Here is a 21,246-nt window from a genome sequence, read left to right on the forward strand (position 1 = left end):
ATCTGCTGGCTGGCTGCAGCTAAAAATAGGCGGACAAAAGCGGCTACAGCAACAGAATGCGACTTACGCATGCACGAGCACAGGCGCACACGCACGCATAGCGCAGCATGCATACATATTTATATATGTGTTCACATTCATATTGTATTATGACTTCCTATGCTAAATAAGAGAACTATGTAATAAATAAAAAATAAGTTTTTCAATTAAATTGATCTTTCAATTGCTAAATAAATTTAAGTTCAAGAAAATTTCATTCAGACTCATCTGATGTGTTTATATATATATATATATATATATATATATATATATGTGTACGCTTATGTGCATAGTAAGTTTTTTTGTGTTACACAAACACAAATGGCTAATACATGCATATGCATGTATTAGTGTATTATTAGCTGTACTTATTTACTCTTCTTTTCTGCACAGCTGATTGTGAGTCATGTAGAAATTGTTTGTCAAAGAGGGACGTGATTCAATATTAATAAGTATTTTGGAACAGTGGAGCAATCGTTTTTCTTTGAAATTTTGCTTTTGTCATATTCTTTAATGCAAACAAGAACATACAAGAAATATCGCAGTTACACGGCGTACAATTTATTAACATTTTGCAATTTGCGATAATTTACAGTAACAATTTTTTATTTGTCCGTCCTTCCGTTTTTCCACTCTAAAAATAGCACAGCGGCACTTGCACTTGCGACTTCACATTTGCTGTTGCACTCGCACTCCCATATTTGATGTTCAGTTCGCTGTGCGTCGCTTGCCTATGTATGCGTAGGTGTGTCATTGTATGAGTGAGCGAATGCATCTGATTTTGGATGCTAAATGACAAACTAGCGCGCTGCAAAATGCAGGCGCAGTTTGGGTCTGTGGCGTCGCCGTTGCGCTCAATTGACATCGCGCCACATTTTGATGCCGTGTGTGCCACTTTTCGCAAGCCGTCCATGACAAATCGACGCCTCGCCTAACAGCTTACACTCACACATACATAGATACATACATATAAATGCATTTAGTACCAGCCTCGCTACCCCAGGCAACGTAACTGGGTTAAGGTTGAATTTGCTGTCGTCGCTGTCGCTGCAGCTGTTTTGCGATCCTACGAACTGTTAACAAACAGACTGCTGTTAGCAACAGCTGTTAGACGTGCTCAGCTGATGAGAGTTACTCAGTTGAGTGGGTGTGTATCGTATATATGCATGTGGGCTTGTGTACGTGTGAACGCGGTATAAATGTGCATTTACATAGGCATTTCGAATTATATACACACACTGTACATTCATATCGATAGCTATGTGCGATGTGGATCATCGATTCATTGAAATTTTATTTTGCATGCATCAGCTGTAGCCAGCGCTGCATCGACGTCATTATCAGCATCAGCTACCTGTTGTTGTATCCGTAGTAATTGGCAAGTTGACGTTTGAGATCTTTTACCTTACGTCTAAGCTAGGCAAGTGATCAGAAAACATAAATTAGAGAATTACAAAAAAAAAATAAAAAAACATATAAAGCAGGCTGATTTTTACTTGTCACAAACTATTTTTGATATCTCATTTGCGTTTGTTTTAACCTTGCAGACTGTTAACAAGGAACAACAAAACCCCAAGCTAAAATCATATTAAAAGGAGAAAGAACGGAAGACTAGCAATAATTATTAATAAAATAATATAATAATAATAATAACAACAACAGCCAGAAATCAAAACCTAATTTAAATCTACAAAACAAAAAAAAAAACAAGCAAATTATTTGTTTTTGGTTATCATTCAAACTACGGAATTAACAAAAATCACTTTAGCCTTATATACAACAACAAATGCAACAACACTAGAATATTACCATAAGAAATTGCATGCACGAAAGTAGAAAACAAAAGAATAAAACTGGCTACGCTCTAAGTAAAATAACATAAACGGCGATAGCAACTAAAGAACAGAACAGAACAAAAAGAGAACTTCAACTTCAGCAGAGAGCGATTATCACAGTAATTGCTAACTCTCTCTCGTGAGCTTCAAGAAAGAGAATAATCCAGGCAACAGGAAGTAGCAAAAACAAGAATCTTAACGTGCGGTAGCTCTGGCAAAAGCTGCACCGAATTACAGCAAATACAAAAAGCAGAGCCATTCAGAGCGTTAGTTTCGAGCACCGTTAACGCTGCCGTCGCCGCAGCCCCTGCCAGACGCATGCAGCAGCAGCGCAGCAGTGGGCAGCGATGAATACCCAGCAGGAACAGTAGTGACGATACCACAACTGCTTAAGAACTCGCTATACTCTGAGACACAGAGAGAGAGAGAGAGAGAGCAAACTGTTATAACAAAGAGAAGTACATTTTACGCAAGTGCAAGCAGCGGAGGTGGGGGTAGCAGCCTAATGCAAAACAATATGGTAAGCATACCAGCGGCCAATATGAACGGCGGCCTTAAGGCAGCTAACGGCAGCGGCACCGTCGTTGGCGTTGGCGTTGCTGGCACAGTGTTGACAAATGCGCAGCGTGTCTATTTAACGCCTGCATCCAGCTATCATTTAGCCGCACGGCAAACAACGGTCAGCGGTGCCGTGACCACCGGCGTGGGCATGGGCGTAGTGGCCACAGCCAAGGGTTCCAACAGCGGCCTTGTCGGCGGCGGCAGCGGTGCGAATGTGACTGCATCCACGAGTACGCCGGCAGGCACTGTGCGTTATTTTTCGCAGTTTAGCAAATTGCAGCCGGTGCAGCAGCTACCGACTAGTGTTGGGCAGCGCAAGCTGCTCAATGGTGATACGATGGTACTGGTTAACGGCACCAACAAGCTCATCTTTGCCAGTCCGAATAATAAGTTGCTAACAACAACAACTGCGGCAACAGCAGTAACAGCAGCGGCAACCGCAGCGGCAACCACAGTAACAGCAACAACATCAACAACAACCGCAACAACAACAGTTCCTAATGGTAACAGGGTGTTAATTAACAAGCAGCAACCACAAAAACAACAACAACAACACCAACAACAGCAACAGCAGCAGCAACAGCAACAGCCAGCGACTGCGATTGAAGAGCTGCAGCAGGATGAGCTGCAGGTGGAGGACGATGCAGATGTAATCGAGATAAAGCAAGAGGATGGTCAACAACAACCAGAGAGTGAAACTCTGGTCTTGCCGGTAGCCTCGAACGCAAGCAAATCCACCGATCCGGACGCCGAACCCGAGCTGGACATTGTGATCAACAACGTGGTTTGCTCGTTCAGTGTGCGCTGCCATTTGAAGCTTCGCGAGATTGCACTGAATGGCTCCAATGTGGAGTACAGGCGAGAGAACGGGATGGTCACCATGAAGTTGCGACGCCCCTATACGACGGCCTCAATTTGGTCCTCCGGCCGGATTACATGTACGGGTGCCACCTCCGAGTCGCAGGTAAATCATCATAATTGAAGCCTCTTTATTCCTTGGACTCACTATGATTTGATTGCAGGCCAAGATTGCAGCTCGGCGATATGCGCGCTGTCTGAGCAAACTCGGATTTCCGACGCACTTTCAAAACTTTCGGATTGTAAATGTGCTAGGCACCTGCAGCATGCCCTGGGCCATCAAGATAGTCAACTTCTCGGAGCGACATCGCGACAATGCCAGCTATGAACCCGAACTGCATCCAGGTGTTACGTACAAGATGCGCGAGCCCAAGGCCACTCTCAAGATTTTCTCCACGGGCAGCATAACGGTAACAGGTAAGCATAGTGCAGACGGCATTAAATTAGGATGAGAGTGGAAGACTTCCATGTTTACTTCTTAATATATTTGTCGGAGCATTCCGTTATTAATCTCAATATTCTGCATGCATAGCCGCCAGCGTGAACGATGTGGAATCCGCCATACAGCACATATATCCTTTGGTGCACGAGTTCCGTAAGCAGCGCTCTGCAGAGGAGCTGCAGCACTTGCGACAGAAACATCGGGCCCAGGGCGTCGGCAGCGGCGGCGATGACTTCAGCGAGCAGGACCAGCCACTAACGTCGGAGGGCAAGACACAGAGTAAGGATGACCTGCTTTCGAGCACCAGCGCCGCACATACGAATGCCAGCCCCAGCCTTTCCTCTGCCTCCATATATGCAACGCGTCGCGTGGAGCAGTTCAAGGGCTATCAGCAGGTGCAGGAGCAGTCACAGCTGGAGCGGCGTAACCTGGCCAGCAGCAGTAGTGGTGGCGGCAACAGCAGCGGCGGCGACAACATCTGTGCCAATGCGCGTCGCCGGGCCACCGAATGTTGGGCGACAAAGCTGCAGAATAAACGTTCGCGCTACAACGATCCTGGCTCAACGGCGACAGGCTCTACCATCGTCATGGGACGCACTAGCTGCAGCGGCGGCAGCAGCAGCACCATTGTCAGCAGCAGCTACAGCGCTAACTTCAGCGCAGTTGGAGTTGCGGGCAGCACTGCAAGTGCAACTGCGACGGCGACGACTCAACTGCGCTTAAGCAGGCCATTCCTGCCCGTCGATGTGATTCTAAAGCAAAACAGCTCGCGGGCGCGCAATGCGACGACAATAGGCGCCATATCTGGCGAGGATGGGTTGTATAGCAAGCGCGAGACTTTCTCTCCAACGGATTTTCAAGTGGACGATCTGATTGAGGAGGATGATGACGACGTCTACATGCAATTTTAAGACTATCGAATGGAACGGAGCAAGCGAGTTGAATTTGTTGAATCAGAAGTTGCCTATGCCAAATTTATCGAAGAGTTTTACAAAGCAAATATGCAAAGAAACGAGCAAAGCAAATACATGCAAACACACAAACACGTACACAGAGAGCCAAACACGCATGTTATGAATTTTCTTATGTGCTCTTTAAATGCATTTAACATAAGCTTCACATAATGTTAACAGACAACAGCAACAAAAACATACATTAACATATTACATATGTATACACATACATATATTCGCAGTATACGCGAAATGAGTAACTGCAGTAGCAGCAGCCTTTACAAAGGACGGCGAATTCAAAATCCAAATCAAATATTTTCTATAATAAAAATAAAACAAGAGCCAAATATTTATATTTAAGGTGAGTCTAAAGTAATCCCTTATATTTATTGATTCAAATTTTTATTAAGATACATTTATTGCCTTTGAGAATATTGTTTCTATGTTTAACAGCGGCTGAGTCATTTATACCGCTCCGTTATAACGTAAAGAATATACACGTAACGTATTTTTTGTTTAAACTGCGCACATATGCGCATGCATATATATATAAGTAGATTGTTTGTACATTCTTTACGTTGTAACTAAACTATTTGTATTTCCTTTGCAGATTATGTTTAGACAGAGCAATGTACGTTGTTGAATGTACGGCGAGACTACAGACATCGCGATTAAATTGATCAGCTTCTACGGAATGGTATAAATTGACTTTACCATATGCATGTTCACATACACACATATATATAGACTAAATGCAACAAATATCAGCAAATATGTGCGATACACATACGTATAAATAAATACATATATCATTTACATATACGTATTGAAACCCTCAATAACTGCGTTACGTTAATCTGCAACAGCGACCCGAACTCAATGGAACAAGTGGAAACTGGAACTTAAGCAACTATTACACACAAAAAACAAACAAAGAAACATACAGATCAGATCAGATCAGATCGACACACAAAATCTATTGCTTCTCGATACTAATCTGTATCGTCAATACATATGTAATTACGTATGTCAGGAAACCACCGCCTAATAAATACCGTTACTACACATTTAACAAATACAAAAACAAAAACAAACAAAATTACTATGGAATAACTTTAGTCCTATGCTTTCATTTACATTTATTTAGTTCAATGGTAAATGGAACTCTATTAATCCTTTGCTGTACAGCCGCTGTTACGTTTAACATATTTAGCAAAGTAATGCGGCTCTGACGTCACAATTCAACAGCCGGCATTGCACATAGCGAATCCCAACAAAGAGAAAAACAAAAACAAAATAAATTCTTAACTAGCACATTGAATTAGTTTTTTTTTATAAATTGATTATTACTTTTGACCATTGATTTATTTCATATTTAATGATAACAGCAATTGAACTTATAGAAATTTTAAGTTCTTGACAGACAACAAATAGTCTCGGTTCAACTTAAATGTAGTGCATTATTATTATTGTAAGGGACTAAATTTAATTTTTTTTGTTTTTAAAATATATTTTAAGTGCTTTTTAAATATTCAAAGCTAAGCAATTATATGTATATATATATATATATATATATATATATATATATATATATATATATATATATATATATATATACTTACGCATACTACACTTATATCTGGTCACTTGTAAACCAATAACAAAAATACGCAAAATATGCTAAAACAAATTATATTTACTTCATTAAATTTATACTTTATACATTGCATACATGGAGAAGGCGGACAAACCTTTATATTATACATCTTATTTGTCCACTATCCGTTCACTCAGTGAGAGAACAGAATCTTACGAGTGTAAACATATTATTTTATTATTTTTTTTCATAATTTTTAAGAATTTAAACTTGTTCCTGTGTTGTTAAAATGAAAATGAAGAAAAACAAAGCGAAAACAAATATGTAGTTCATAAATTAAATGTATTTAACATGCGTACGCGTGCGCATTCACACACTCACGTAACGCACACACATACACACATACACACATATACACAAACACAATTTCACAAAATACATCAATGCTTGCATCAAAAATTAGTAGCAACAACAACACCAACAGAATTACAAGCAATAAATATTGTTAATTAAACATAAAAGAAAACAAAATGATATGTAAAACAAAACAAACAGAAAAAGCAAACATCAAGGAGAGAAGATAGCAGAAGGCGTTTAATATGTAAATGAATGCATGCATATTTACAAACACATATGTATATATTATAAATGCGTAGTCTAAAGTTAAGTATCAGCGGGAAATGTTAAAGGAAATAATATGAAGAGAAAGTGGAATGAAACACCACGTCGCTAATTCCTTTCCGACTAAAATACTCACGCACACATTCGCCAGTAAAATGATCAGATCAAGCGCGAATGAGTGGGTGCAGACAGACGTTGAGAGAGGAGTATAAATGGAAATGAGCGGCAGTGGACATGCATGGCCACGTGCAAAGTACATTTTAATTATATGCATACATACTTATGTGCATATGTGTGTTTGTATTTGGCGTTCTTTGGTCATTGGTTCACTGGTGGCCTTCGCTACGAAGAACAAATGGCAAATTTTGCAGCCATAAAATAACAAAAATATACGCAAAACAGCGCTTTCATGCCATACTCTGGCGCTGTTATAGGGCAGATCTATTACAAATTGTTCATTAAACATAATCTGTATATACGTAATTACTTGATTGTTCATCCATATGTACATACATATACAAATACAAATACAAAAACAAAAAGAAATGGACAAATCACACTATACAGCACATCTATGCGCTGAAACGCAAATGTGAATAGTTATTAAAACATAAAACATAAAAACACCAACACCCTATGTACACACATATATCAATGTACATGCCTTACGTATTTTGAACCATAAACATGCACACGTTGCACGCGTATTTTAGAAGTAGATACACATATTTATATGTATGTACATATCTATGTACGGTTGCAATTGCCGGTCATTTTCGCAATATCTTGTTCTGCTCCACTCATAAGTTCGCAATTGATGGCAACAGTTGGTGATATCTCTTCAAATCCGTTTGCCTGTCTGTCGTTCTGTCTCTTTCTTATTGAGTTCATTTTATATTGACCGGCTTGGATGTATCGACAAATGTATACTCACATATATTCAAATTGCTGCATTCCGAAATTGAGTTTGAATATTTTTAATTTTTATTACATATCTTTGTTTGACTATGCCAACATACCTATCACGGACGTCCTCGAAAATCAAAAACTAGTTCATATCGTTCTATTTTATGCATAATCAGAATACAAATCATTAGCAGAGGATACAACACTAAAATAATTACACTTGCATATGCATATGCATATATACATGCAGACATACATAAATACATACATACATACATACATACATACATACATACATAAATACATACATACATACATACTTACATATATATATATATATATATATATATATAGATATATATATATATATATAGATATATATATATATATATATATATATATATATATATATATATATATATATATATATATATATATATATATATATATATATATATATATATATATATATATATATATATATATATACATATACTAATGACATAAATCTGGCGATATTAACTAGAATTTTACAAACAAAATGTTAATTTGAATGTATTTCGCATTTGTTTTGTATTAGTGTGTAAAATTTCATGAAGGCCTCAACTGTAATAAATAATTGCATACATACGTGCATAAATACATAGATGTAGATGTATGCGAAAACCCAACAAAAATAAATTGCCTTTAGGGAACAAATAAGTGTGAGGAGTAGAAGAATAAGAATAAGAAGACGACAAGCAGCAAACCAAAATTTATTTTTGTGTGAATGCTAAGCAGTGAGAGAAAGGAATACGAATCTAAGCCTACGTACATTATTAATATGAAACGTAAGCGAGAACGAAAGCACGCAATCTAAATGAAAAAAAAAAACAAATTACATTTGTCTAGTATATGTATAATAACTGTTAATAATACAATGACAAAACTCTTCAAAAAGGGAAGCAAACAACTAAAATTAAAATTAAGTTGAGAACCTCCTTGACAGTGAAATACACTAATAACTGCCTTCAAAAAAAAAAAAATAAAATAAAATAAAATAAAATAATAATTTAAATTAAATTAGTGAGTGGACGAAACAAAAATGATATACAATTTTTCGATTTTAAAAAACCAATAAACACATATACAAATAATTCTCAATTAACTGTTAATTCAGCTGCTATATAATTATATTTTACTTCACTTAAAACAACTAAAAGGAGAAGAAAAATAAGTAGAAGGAGCAACTAGCGAACGCCTAAACAAGTGTATTTGGTTTCATAAACTCTAAAAAACCTAAATATTAATAAAGTATACACACATATATTTTTTATTATTACGTATTTATAAAAAGCACACTCAGAAACAAAAACAAAAAGTAATTTACAAAGCGTAAACTAAAGCTTAAACAGAAACAAACACACATTCAACACGCGTACATACACACACACGCGTACATACACACACACGCGTACACACACACACACACACACACACACACACACACACACACACACACACACACACACACACACACACACATACACACATACACACATACACACACATACAGATGTGAAAAAATCAAATAGCATAATTATGTTTTTGTTTTGCCGTAAAGACTGCATTATACCAACAATTAATTATATAATATATATATATATATATATATATATATATATATATATATATATATATATATATATATATATATATATATATATAAATTCATACGAAATTGTATGAAGAGAACAGAGCTAATAAAATTGTAAAAAACCAACTTAGGCGTTAAACTAAAAAATAAAAAAAAACTAAAAAAAAAAACTAAAAAATAAATACAAGAAAAAAGGAAGCAACTTTTATTTATTAACACTTAAGCTGTACAATTATTTAGAAACGCAAATACCAAGAGCAAAGTGAAATGTTCTAAAACAAGAAAAACTAACAAAGTCAACTTAAAAGAAAAGCCTGCAATAATTACGAAAAGCAAGATGAAAATACCTTACTTAAGTGAGAACTAAGAGAATAACAAATAAATATATATATATACACAAATATATACATACAATAAGTTAAAGGAATAGAAGGAATTAGAGGGAATGCAAAGTTATTTATTCAACATTTAAGTCATACCCCTAATCCAAGATAAAAACAAATGTAACAAACTCGAAAAACATGAATTCATATATTCAAAATACAAAGAGGAAACCAATTTAAACTAAGCAAAGGAGTTGATAAACAATATTAAATTATAGATGTATATATATATATGTATGTATATATATATATATATATACTCTGATAAGTTTTGTTTTGGTTAGGCGAACGATACTTGCATTATTATTCAAAACACACACACACACACACACACACACACACACACACACACACACACACACACACACACACACACACACACACACACACACACACACACACACACACACACACACACACACACACACACACACACACATACACACACACACACACACACACACACACACACACACACACACACACACACACACATTTTAGTTTATTGCTTTAGCATCTAGTTTCAGCAGACAAACTACAAACAAAGTGAAACAAAATGAAATGAAACAGTTAGTTAAGTACAGTACGGTTCAAAAACTGTACAACTGCCTTTTAGTTGCAGTCAACTCAAAAATAAATAAAAAACAAATGAAAAACAACCAAATGAATCGCAGTTTGTTACAATAAAACACAATTCTATATCAATGGACTTTCCTATTTACTATCTACCCGTTGAAAGGTTCGGTTCGATTTTTGATGTTCGTCATAAGGCTGAAATATTTGAATGATTCGTCTCATTTGTTAAGGCAGGACGTGAAGACGACTTAGATGAGTTAATCTAGTCAGGTCCGTCCGTATCTTGTAAGCTACAAGGGCTAGACTTCCAAACCTAAATATTTATTCTTGTATATCTTATGCAGTACAAGTTTATAATTTATTTTCGTAGTTTACATAATTTGTCCCACTTGAGACCATAGAAGATATAGAGCTCAATTTCGTAATACCTGTATGTTCGAAAGGGTCAGCATGGTAAATAGAACTTAACTTGAGGTTATTTAATCTGTAGTGCTTGGAAATGGATGTCGAGCGAGGATAAGAGCACCTTGGATCAATGTTGAGCAAGTGAATCCTAGTACACATATTATTTAAGTTCCGAATGAATCAAAATTAAAAAAAAATTAATTCTGGCGATTCTGTAAAAAGTGAATTAACAATTAAGGTAGAATATGTCGGAAACAATAGCGAAGGTCATCTACGGCACCGTCCTGCTGGCGATGATTCTCCAAACACCGAAGGTAGCCATTGTGATCACATTCGATCCGAGTCGCTCCCATCAGTTCTATGCCGGAATCAAAGGCTTCCGGCAGAGCTTTCTGTTAGCAGCACTGTTCACTGTGATGGCCGTGCTGCCTGTCCGGGAGTTCAATGGGTTAATTAAGCCCGGCAAGAAGCTGTTCGTGATGCTAGTCTTTCCATGGGTTTCCACCTGCTGTCTGATGTTTGTCTCCAACTCGGTACTGCTGATGCGGATCACCGAGCGAACCCTCCTTCAGAGCACTTGGAGCTGCTTCGCCAAGGCGCTCCTTGCCTACTGCGTCCTCTTTGGATTCGCCTCAGAGCTGATGCTGCACTGGTATTCGATTTATCATCTCCACAACTGGCACCACTCCATCCACGAGAAGTACCCAGCTGCCTGATGCTGCGATTGATGCCACTAGCGACATTCCTAGTTGATCATTTTTGTTATTGATATACCTTCTTATCATATGTATATCTCTTACGATCATAATTATACGTGGCCTCCACACCTACGGCTCAACATATATTTTAATTGAAATTGTTCTTGTTATTGTCTTCGAGGACGCTATTAACTCCGAGTCACAGATCGAACCAACTTCTGGCTAGTTTCCGGTCGTAAACCTTTTTGTTACTTGTTACTTGTTTCTTGTGAGTTGTTTACTTGTTAACTTGTTGTTTTGAAAGAAAGAAAACAAATATTTTCTTTTCGATTGTTAGTTTTATTGTGTTCATTTCTCTTCTCTTTTGCTTTCTACTTCTGAAAGCTTTGTTTTTCTTCCACGTTTTTGGAAAATTTGCACCATGCAACAAAAAAAAGCGCCAAGATCGAGCAGCTCTAACTTCAGATAACCGAAGAATTGATGCCCTTACCATCACAAAGGATTTAATCAGATTTCAATCACAAGCCCATCTACAATTCCCTCGAGACATTACCAAAGTCTGGACTAGGGTTACAACCTTGATTTTCAAAATTGTAGGAGTAATACACTATGATGAATAAGACTAGGTTGCATAATTAACAGACAGACAACCAGCCAAGCAGACAGACAGGTAGACTGACAGACTGACAGATGGTCGAACCAGAGATCATTCAATTAAGGCTCTGCAAGGGCATAATACGTACGATACTTGTTTAATAGCTCGCTAAAGATATTGAGTTATTGAGATAAACAGCTTGTTGAATAATTGGACGCAACATTTGCACATTGGTTATAACTAGGTATTACATGTTCTCCAATATTTTCATTTAGTTTTAGTTATATATATATATGTTAATGTATATATATATCTATACATGTATGCACTCTATATGTTCAACGTTAATATATTATTTATATGTAGTATACATTCTATAGCATGTATAGTTCGCTTATTTTACAAAATATTAGAATTGTGTTTTGATCAAATTTGTTGTGTGTATAATGGAATCGCTTGCCTGGTTCTGGCTACAAATTCATTTAAAAAATAGAAATATTACTAATCATCAATTCTTATGTTTGCATTTTTGTTTGTTCATCGTTTTCTATTCCTGCTTCGAGCCGTGACGGCAAATGCGGCCATTAATATTACAATATTAACATTAATTAATATTTTTTGTTTTTGTTTTTGCTATTGTTTTGTTTTGTTTTGTTTTGTTTTCTTTTGTTTTGCTTCGCTCTACTAGTAGTATCTGGTGAATTCAACTTGTTTCGTTCAATTTGTTTTTATATCGCAGCGATAATTTAGACGTAGAATTAGGAGTAGGCATTTAATTAAACTTAATTAAACAGTTCTTAACTAATGCATACTGCATTTTGGAAATGGGTGAATGGGGATTGATTGATGCATGTTTCTGGCTAGCTACTATCTAGAAAATCTCTTTGCTGGGCGTCGAAATGCCCATCGGCTGCTCGTAGTCCGATGCGGGCGATTTGTGCGCCCGCATCTCTTTCTGGTGTGATTTGTCCTTCTTATGCTTCTTCTTATGCGCCTTCATATCGACAGCTAGCGACAAATTACCCTCGGGCAGTGCAGCGGACGGTTCTCCCACATCGATGATGTTGGTCGAGTTAGTCCTGTTCGCGACTGCCTCATCGTTTGACAGTTTGCTCGATTTGTGCGCCCTCTTTTCACTACGCTCGCTCTTCTCGCGCTTCTTCTTCTTCTGGTGCTGACTGTTGACAGCGTCGGTTGGGGCAGTGTTGTTATTGTTGTTATTGTTGCCATTGCCATTATCTGCTGCTGTCCGGCAGGGACTGCTCCTCGTATCAATCAAGTCGGGCACAGAATCCGGCTGCGATTGCTGCCGTGCCTTGCGCGTTTTATGTTCACTGCGTGTCTTGTCTGTGGACTTCTTCTCCTTTTTGCTAGGCATTACGCTCGTTTCGGGATCTAGGGATTTGGACGTGGCTGACGCGGTTTGCGCTTTCACAGCTTCTTTAGTGCCAGCCGACGCAGTCTTCGATGTCTTTGCAGGTGCATCAAAGACGGTCCTATTAAGAGAGCTGAATCAAATACTAATTCGATTTGGATTTTACACAAAATCTTACATGTCTAGCTCAATATCGAGCGCACGATGCGGATCATTTGGATCGTATTTGCCGTCCTTATCCTCGCTGTCGGACAGCGTTACGCCCTCGGGCATATCCAGCGTGGTGTTTACAATGTGCAACGGTTTCGGTTCTAGAAGATAAATTTTATTCATTTGTCGTTTTTGATGATTTTGAGGCGTACTGCCGCAACGCTTACCCGCATCCGACTCGGAGCTGCTGTTGTAGGCAACTTTGTTTTTTGATTTTTTGCTCTTTTTGGTCTTTTTATGCTTCTTTTTGGCATCTTTGCTGTGTGCCGCCGACGCCGCCTCTTGCTGCTCTTTCAGATACTTGTCCGAGCGCTTCGTTACTGCAGAAGTTGTTCCAACAATTAATGGAATGTTTAGCATTTCACTTAGTTTTACTTACTGCCCACTCGAAGCGCGGCAACGCCCTCAATGTCCAGTGGGAGCTCGGTTATGGGTATGTCATCAATATTGTCGTATTGATCGGCATTCGAGTTGTTGCTGCTGTTGCCGATGGCCGCTGACGCCGAATTCGGCGTTGACTTCAGGTAATGCGGATTATTCGACTGTTCGATGAGACGTGCCATGCGCTGACGCTCCAGTTGCTCAGGCGTCAGCTCCAGGTTCTTGTGCCGCTTGCTGTCCGAGTGGCTAACATTACCGCCGCCATCCCCACCGATGGCATCGTTACCATCGTGAGTCGCACTCACGAATAACTCATCCTTGTCATGCTCGGACGAACTGCTACTGGCGTCGTCCGGTGGCGGCGCATTGATCCATTCGTCCAAATCGAGGCCATCTGGCAGCGGGACCTTGCGCTGTGCCTTGGGTGCCACAGGTATCAGCTCGCCAGCGAACAGCAGCGCCATCTCCTGGACAATCTCAATGGCCATCGTTGGTATTGATCCTGTTGACATATCCCCCGCTGGCTCAGTTAACTGCTTGCGCAGCATCTCGATTAGCATGCAGGCAGAGTTGGCACGCTCCTGCACTTCAATATCGTTTGACCCATTGAAGTGCTGCAGCTTTTCCAGCACATGATCGCATAGCTGTTAAACAACACGAATCGAAGTGTATATCAATTAATCAAGCTTCTTCTTCGCACATCCCCCCATATGCCAAGTCTGTTAGTGGGTCAGTTCGGTTCCAACAACCAATTCTTATTAATGTTCGGTTATTAATGCTGCATCCAAAGATGGGGTAGGGTTGACTTACCCGCACAATGCCGGGCATATCCTGCAGTTCGAGACAGGTGGTGGCCAGCCGGGCGAAGAGCTTGATCACATTCTGCACGTAGACGCCTTGTATGTGGCCAGGCAGCTGACGCGGTCGCAGCATAACGTTGAGAGTCTTCTCGGCGTCGGCCAATTCACCAGAGAATTCGCCGACAATCCAGGCAGCCGCATAGAGCACCTCGTACATGGAGTTGCTTTGGGTCGATATGGCAAACGTGTCCAGCAGATTGGTCATCTCATTGACGGCAAACTGACGGACAACGGGCACGCGAATGGCCACGTCCAGCAGCTGTTCGGCGATTAGGCGGCCATGCTTGGAGCCAGCCTCCAATTGGATGAGCTCAACGAGCACGGTCATATACCACTCGAAATTGGTCACATACAAGTAGGAACTTTGGGCACATATCTCGATCACTTTGTAGAGCAGCTCGTCTCGATACGCTGAGCCCTCGGCGCGCTCCATATGGCCAAGCAATCGCTTCACAATCTCCATGAGATTCTTTTTCGACACCATGCCATAAAGCAGATCCAAGGCGCGCAGTCTTATCGACTCGTCCTTGTCGTCCAAGCAAGCCAATATCAGATCCTTGTGCGTCTGCACGCTCTTCGGATGCGTCTTCAGTATCTTAGACATGGCCAGCAGACCCAAGTATTTGACTGTAAGTAAACCAAGTGCAGAAAGTGAGATGATGTTGTCTATAAGCAAGGCACCAGTACAATTTATATCTGTTGATTATATTTAGTTAGTATCTAAATCAAGTTTGTCTGTTATATCGTTACTTTATGCAGGGTTCTATACATTTCACGAAAGTTTCCGATTTCAAATAATATATAGAAAAATTTGCATATTATGAATACGTTTTGTAGTTTGTTTGAAGCAGCTATGCCTGGCATTTAGGTCTTTATATATCAGCGAAATATATGAATATAGCTCTGAAGAAAGCATCCCTTGGTAAATGAGTTGTTTTAGAAAACCATTTCAGATACAACTTTGATATATATATACGTAAAATCGATAGATATACTTACGATTCTGATCTGAGTCGACTATTAGGATGCGCAGCTTCTGCACGCACAGCTGAATGGAGGCGCTGTGGTTGGGCATGCCGCTGCTGATGCTGATGAGGACTGCGATGACCGTGTTGATGCACTCGTAGAGGAGGCTCATTGCCGAGGTGCTGTTTGGGTTGGACGGTTGGACACGGGTTGGCGGGTTAGGGCGGCGTTATATCAAAGATTTCAGTTCGATTAAAGCGGCACATAAGAAGCAATAAAAACAGCAATAACAAGAACAGCAATTGCAACAGCAACAACAACAACGACAACAATAGCAATTAGCAATTAAGAATTGAACACAATAAAAATAAAAAAGAACTAAAAATAATATTTACAAAATCTACTTGAATTATAAAATATATTTATATATATATATGTACATATATAAATATATATGTAGCATAGCTAACGAAATAAAAGAAAAATTCAATGAAATATAAACTCGATTCATTTCAATGTTGGTGCTCGAAGAGTAGAGAAGCATTCAACGTAAGAGAGCGAGCGCAAAAGAGAGCGTGAGAGCTGAAGGGAGAGCGCAAATGTAACTGTAAATATACATATACATATACATACATTTACATATATATATGTATATATATATATAAGAGACTTAAGCGACTTGTATTCATATTTTGTTTCTCTTTTGTATGAATCAGCTTTCGATCTTCTTTGTTTTTGTTTTTGTTTTGTTTTTGTTTTCACCTTTCCAGAGTTTTTTGTGTTTTTGTTAAATTATAAAAACTTGCCTATGAATTAGATTTGTGAGTGGCTCTATTAATTTCTTTCCTAGCCGGGGTTCTAAAGGAGTTAAAGCGCCAAACTGCAAATATGCAAAGAGAAAAGAAACAAGCAACAAATTATACCATAATACACAATATACATACATACGATTGTATTGAAATCTTTTTTCTTTTGTTTTTGAATACATAAAACTAATTAAGATCGTTATCAAAAACCATAAAATAAATATAAATGCTGAAATTAAATTTTATAAAAGTAAGTTCAAATAATAAGTTCATCTATACGCTGTATATGCATATGTGTGTATGTATATGTACATGCGTGTAAATATATGTAGTGAGAACATACATCACACATACATACACACGTACAGCTCACATACATATATTGCTGGGACCATACGAGTTGGACTTATCGAATGAGCAAAGTAAGACAAATAAAAAATACATAAATAAATAAAAAAAAATTATATATATATTTAAATGAATATATAAGAAAGCAAAGTAATGCATTTGTTGAGAGATTTCGTGTGTGATCTGGTTCTTCTCTGGAACAGTCAGTGCTCATATATATATATATATATATACATATATATAAATATATATATATACATATATATATATAAATATATAAATACATATAGATCTATATGTACTTTTCCGCCTTCAAATAAAGAAAAGTGGAGCCAATGTTTAGCAGATAGTATTCATACGATAATTTGGTTCACAGTTAAGGCTCACAGTCATCTATTAAAACATAAATATTACTTCAAGTTTCCAATCTTAATTCAGAACTAATTCTAAAAGAGTTAAGCGTCAGAGCAAGCAAAACAATTTGAGCATCAATTCTTAAATTTAAAGTAAGCCAAATATTCTTTTTGGGCAGTTATACATATATACATATATAAATATATATATGTTATATATATATGAGCGTGCATTATTTGGATAACAACATTTACAGTTGAAATTATGCTTTTGGGTGTAGCAAATCGTCCAATTAATGTTCTCAAATTGGTTTTTAGTGAATATGTGAATTGAAACTGTGAAAAGATCTAGCGGAAATAAACGATACTTGAGTTACAAAAGAAATATTAACGAGGAACGCCTAAAGGAAAACGAATTAAATTAAGCTTAACGTAAAAAGTAAAAAATTATATAATTAAAGCGCGTGCTGTTTTTTTTGTTTGTTTTTAAGAATTATAAATAATTTTCTTGATATGTGGCTTCTTGCTTCAATAAATAAAAGCGCGCCGATAAAAACCTGGAAATAATTTCAATTAGGGGCTGAGTCAATTTACGTCCCAGCGCCGGTTCAATTGTTGTGAGGCTCGCGAACTGTTTATTTATTTTTTTGATATTTTTCATTTTTGTTTTTCATATTTTGATTTGAGGACAGGTAAGGGAGTGGAGGAGTAGGAGTTGTGTTAATTAACTTGTTGATAGACAAATATTCAGTTCGTATACATATTATTGTACAGCAAAACAATTATTATTAACTCTTTTTTTTTTTTTTTTTTTTTTTTTTTAAACAATAAATTCAAAGCTAATTGCAAATGCGGCACTGCACATACTCACCAGCTTGATAATTTTAATCAACATCCAATTGTTAGTCGACGTTGTCATTAGTTTGAAGAATACCGGCGCCAAGGGCAGGTAGTTCTTTGGATTCTTGCGTGCCAACTCACAAATGACATTAACAGCAGCCGATTGTACACCTAGCAAAACAATTTTTTAGTAATTGCGATATATATATTTATATATATATTATATATATATATAAATATGTGTGTGTGAGTGTGCTTGTGGCGCACCTGGATCTGGATCCTCAAGTTTTTCTTTCAGTTTGGGAAATGCGGGTCGCAATGCTTCGGGATAACGCAAAAATACCTTATACATCATTAGCACAGCCTTCATGCGCAGATACGGTTTGGTCGAGCTCATCTGTGGATGACAAGATGTTGAATTAAATCCAACTACTCTCATACATGTGCATGTTTTGCGCTCTACCAGTGTCATAATATCATTGGCCAGATCACGCGATAAGTCTGGCGAAATGAAACAGCTGAGCCCGCTTAAAGCAACGCCCGCATCGTACTGATTCTGTGAATTGAGGTCCTTGCGAATCATATTCGTGGTAAGCATCAGAAGCTGTAATTGCATGTGATATATTATTAGTCTTATTAGTCTTTGGTATTTGCATCAGATGGCACTTACTTCGCTGTCCGGGTGAAAGCACTGACTGGCCGCCAGATAACCGATTCGCTTGCATGTGAAGCGCGAGGAGCTCATCACCTCAATTATGTTGAAGCCTGCCCACGAAATATCATAGCCGAGCATTTGTATCTATTAATAAATATAAATACACATAGAAAATCAATAAAAAGTATATTGGCATACGTGTTCAACAGACTCTAAATTGGCAAGCCAAGCAAATGCGATACATTTTGTGCAACGATTGATGACTAACTCGACTTGAGTTGTCCAGCTACATATGTATATTTGACTTGGCTGTCAATTTAGACCCTAATAAAGATTGGAAAAGATATCTCTTTAACATATTATCTTCTTCACTAAACTATTCTAATACCTAACATATCTACACGGCAAAATGCATAGTTGAACGTAATAAGAATTCTATCAAGACATTTTCTTGTGCTTCCACCTCATTTAACGCCTCACTTTATGGGGGTTAAGGACGAACTTACATAGGTTAATTTGGCCACTGCATTGCACTTGACATTAATATTGTCCTGACGCAGCTCCTGTTTGATCTCCTCAATGCATTGAGATATGTATTTGGCCTGTAAAAATCAAAAAATCATGAATATGCGATTGGCGATTGGCAATTGAATAAAAAATAAAACCGTGTGTGTGTGTGTATGTTGTATTCAAAAACAATTCAAAGCATGTCTAATCATACAGAGATTTCATGGGCAATCTGCATGACCCACGGCGATAGGCGGACGGAATCAAACACAAAACAAAAAAGAAGGAAAAAGTACCCAGAGTCTGATGCATCACAACTGTATAGGGAGTAAGGGGAATGTCTTCTGCTATCAGTTTAGCTGAATACAACTGCATCGGGTATATATGTATGTACGGACAGTGTACATAAAGCAGCGTTGGTTTTGAAGAAAGTTAAAATTGTTGCTGCTGCAGAGCGATAAGAGCAGGAGAAGCCGGGATTAGTCAGATAATGGGTAAAACTTATAACGAACTAGACTTTGTACACATATGTTTCTGGGCGACGGCCGTTGCAAATATTCTGTTGGGCGATAGAATAAGATTCATTGGATTTGATAAGGCATCGCAAGCTTAAATACATTATGAAAGTTTGGCTTCGGAGTGGCAGAGCGTTTTCATTGGCTGTCAGTGTGGTTGTGTGAGTTGCCACATCAAGGAAATTAACTGAAAGACATTAAGAGCAGACGATAAAAAGAGAGAGATAGAGTGGGAGACGCAGCGAAATGCCGCTAATTGAGTCAAGCTTTTGAGCCTTTGGCAGATGTTGACAGCAACACTCACACATACATGTGCAGACACACACACACACACACACACACACGTATATCTATGTTAATGCAAATGAAATTTGACAGCTAATTAACAAGTCGTGTTGGCCCATGGTAAGAACATCAACCACAACTATTTGGTCGCGGCACTTGCCTCATTATCCTTATTATTTCTTATTCCGCGAACAAGGTCTGTCAAGTTTTTATCAAACATGCGCTCGAAATTTCCCTTCACTTTTTTTAACGCCATTTCGTCGACGTCGTCGTAGTTGATGCGTGCGCTGCTTTTGTTGCTTTCGTTGTTGTTGCTGTTTGTTTGCCTCCAAAGCAGCAATATGTTTGCTCAAATTTGTAATTTAACAACTCAACAATAAAAAAAACACCAAGAGACAGCGAATTTTAATATGTATTGTTAATGTAACAGCAGCCGGCAGCTATTATCTTTTCATTCGTTCTTTTTCTCTTTTGTTGGCTTTTGCTTTTGCACTTGCAAAAATCACTGCCAACGCGAAGTGCACACCAAACTTGCTGCGAATCCAAACTGTTGACGACTTTTGTTTCTGATAAGCTGATGAGCTTGTTTATTTGTCTAACTGATTTTAGAATTTAATTGTTTGCGACAAGTAACTTGGCTTAGATAGCATTCTTGTGTTATTTTTTGCAATTGATTTTTTTGTCGCTCTTTTACAAGTTTGTTGTGCTATTTGTTTATCGCCACACAAAAAAAATAAATTGCTGCCGATATCGCATAAGCTATCGATAGGCATAGCCCTGCTTTCACATTTGACATCGATGATAATAATATAAGAATGCGGTCGTACCGATAACCCGTATCGCTTATCTTTTCCCGCCAACATTTTAAACTAATAAAATACATTCTAATATTTTGATACATATTATTTAAAATGCTGTTAATAGCCTTGCAAATTACATTTTAAAATACATAACCATTTATTTAGAATTTTTGGAGTTCCTTTTAATATCTTAACATTTAAAATCGTTTCATTTAATTCAATCACATACTTCATTCTATA

General features: G+C 37.8%; 3 protein-coding genes across 4 annotated transcripts; 2 read left to right on the forward strand and 1 right to left on the reverse strand.

Annotated features, from left to right (window-relative positions):
• The first annotated feature begins 1,598 nt into the window (after window positions 1–1,598).
• On the forward strand, window positions 1,599–6,112 carry LOC111598403. The gene is made up of 4 exons (XM_030225909.1): window positions 1,599–3,399; window positions 3,458–3,710; window positions 3,826–5,049; window positions 5,299–6,112. Exons 1-3 carry the CDS (start codon window positions 2,380–2,382, stop codon window positions 4,644–4,646), a joined length of 2,094 nt encoding a protein of 697 aa, XP_030081769.1. The 5' UTR covers window positions 1,599–2,379; the 3' UTR covers window positions 4,647–5,049; window positions 5,299–6,112.
• A 4,509-nt stretch (window positions 6,113–10,621) lies between these two features.
• Window positions 10,622–12,351, forward strand: LOC111598223. The gene has a single exon (XM_023313386.2). The coding sequence runs from the start codon at window positions 11,058–11,060 to the stop codon at window positions 11,526–11,528; it is 471 nt and encodes a 156-aa protein (XP_023169154.1). The 5' UTR covers window positions 10,622–11,057; the 3' UTR covers window positions 11,529–12,351.
• Window positions 12,352–12,662: 311 nt separating this feature from the next.
• On the reverse strand, window positions 12,663–20,930 carry LOC111598284 (AP-3 complex subunit delta). 2 transcript variants are annotated; one of them, XM_023313476.2, is made up of 13 exons: window positions 20,367–20,930; window positions 19,406–19,501; window positions 18,915–19,043; window positions 18,708–18,848; window positions 18,512–18,641; window positions 18,276–18,415; window positions 17,962–18,035; window positions 15,931–16,079; window positions 14,882–15,558; window positions 14,070–14,715; window positions 13,858–14,010; window positions 13,659–13,791; window positions 12,663–13,601 (listed from the first exon to the last, which is right to left on the reverse strand). In XM_023313476.2, the coding sequence occupies exons 1-13, from the start codon at window positions 20,460–20,462 to the stop codon at window positions 12,977–12,979; spliced, it is 3,189 nt and encodes a 1,062-aa protein (XP_023169244.2). In that variant the 5' UTR covers window positions 20,463–20,930; the 3' UTR covers window positions 12,663–12,976. The 2 variants fall into 2 exon arrangements, with proteins under 2 accessions (XP_023169244.2, XP_023169237.2); XM_023313469.2 differs by lacking the exon at window positions 17,962–18,035 and adding an exon at window positions 16,704–16,777 and having other exon boundaries at window positions 20,367–20,928.
• Window positions 20,931–21,246: the final 316 nt, after the last annotated feature.

The sequence above is a fragment of the Drosophila hydei genome, unplaced genomic scaffold (assembly GCF_003285905.1).
Source record: "Drosophila hydei strain 15085-1641.00,03,60 unplaced genomic scaffold, DhydRS2 tig00008148-arrow-arrow-pilon, whole genome shotgun sequence".
NCBI lineage: Eukaryota > Metazoa > Arthropoda > Insecta > Diptera > Drosophilidae > Drosophila > Drosophila hydei.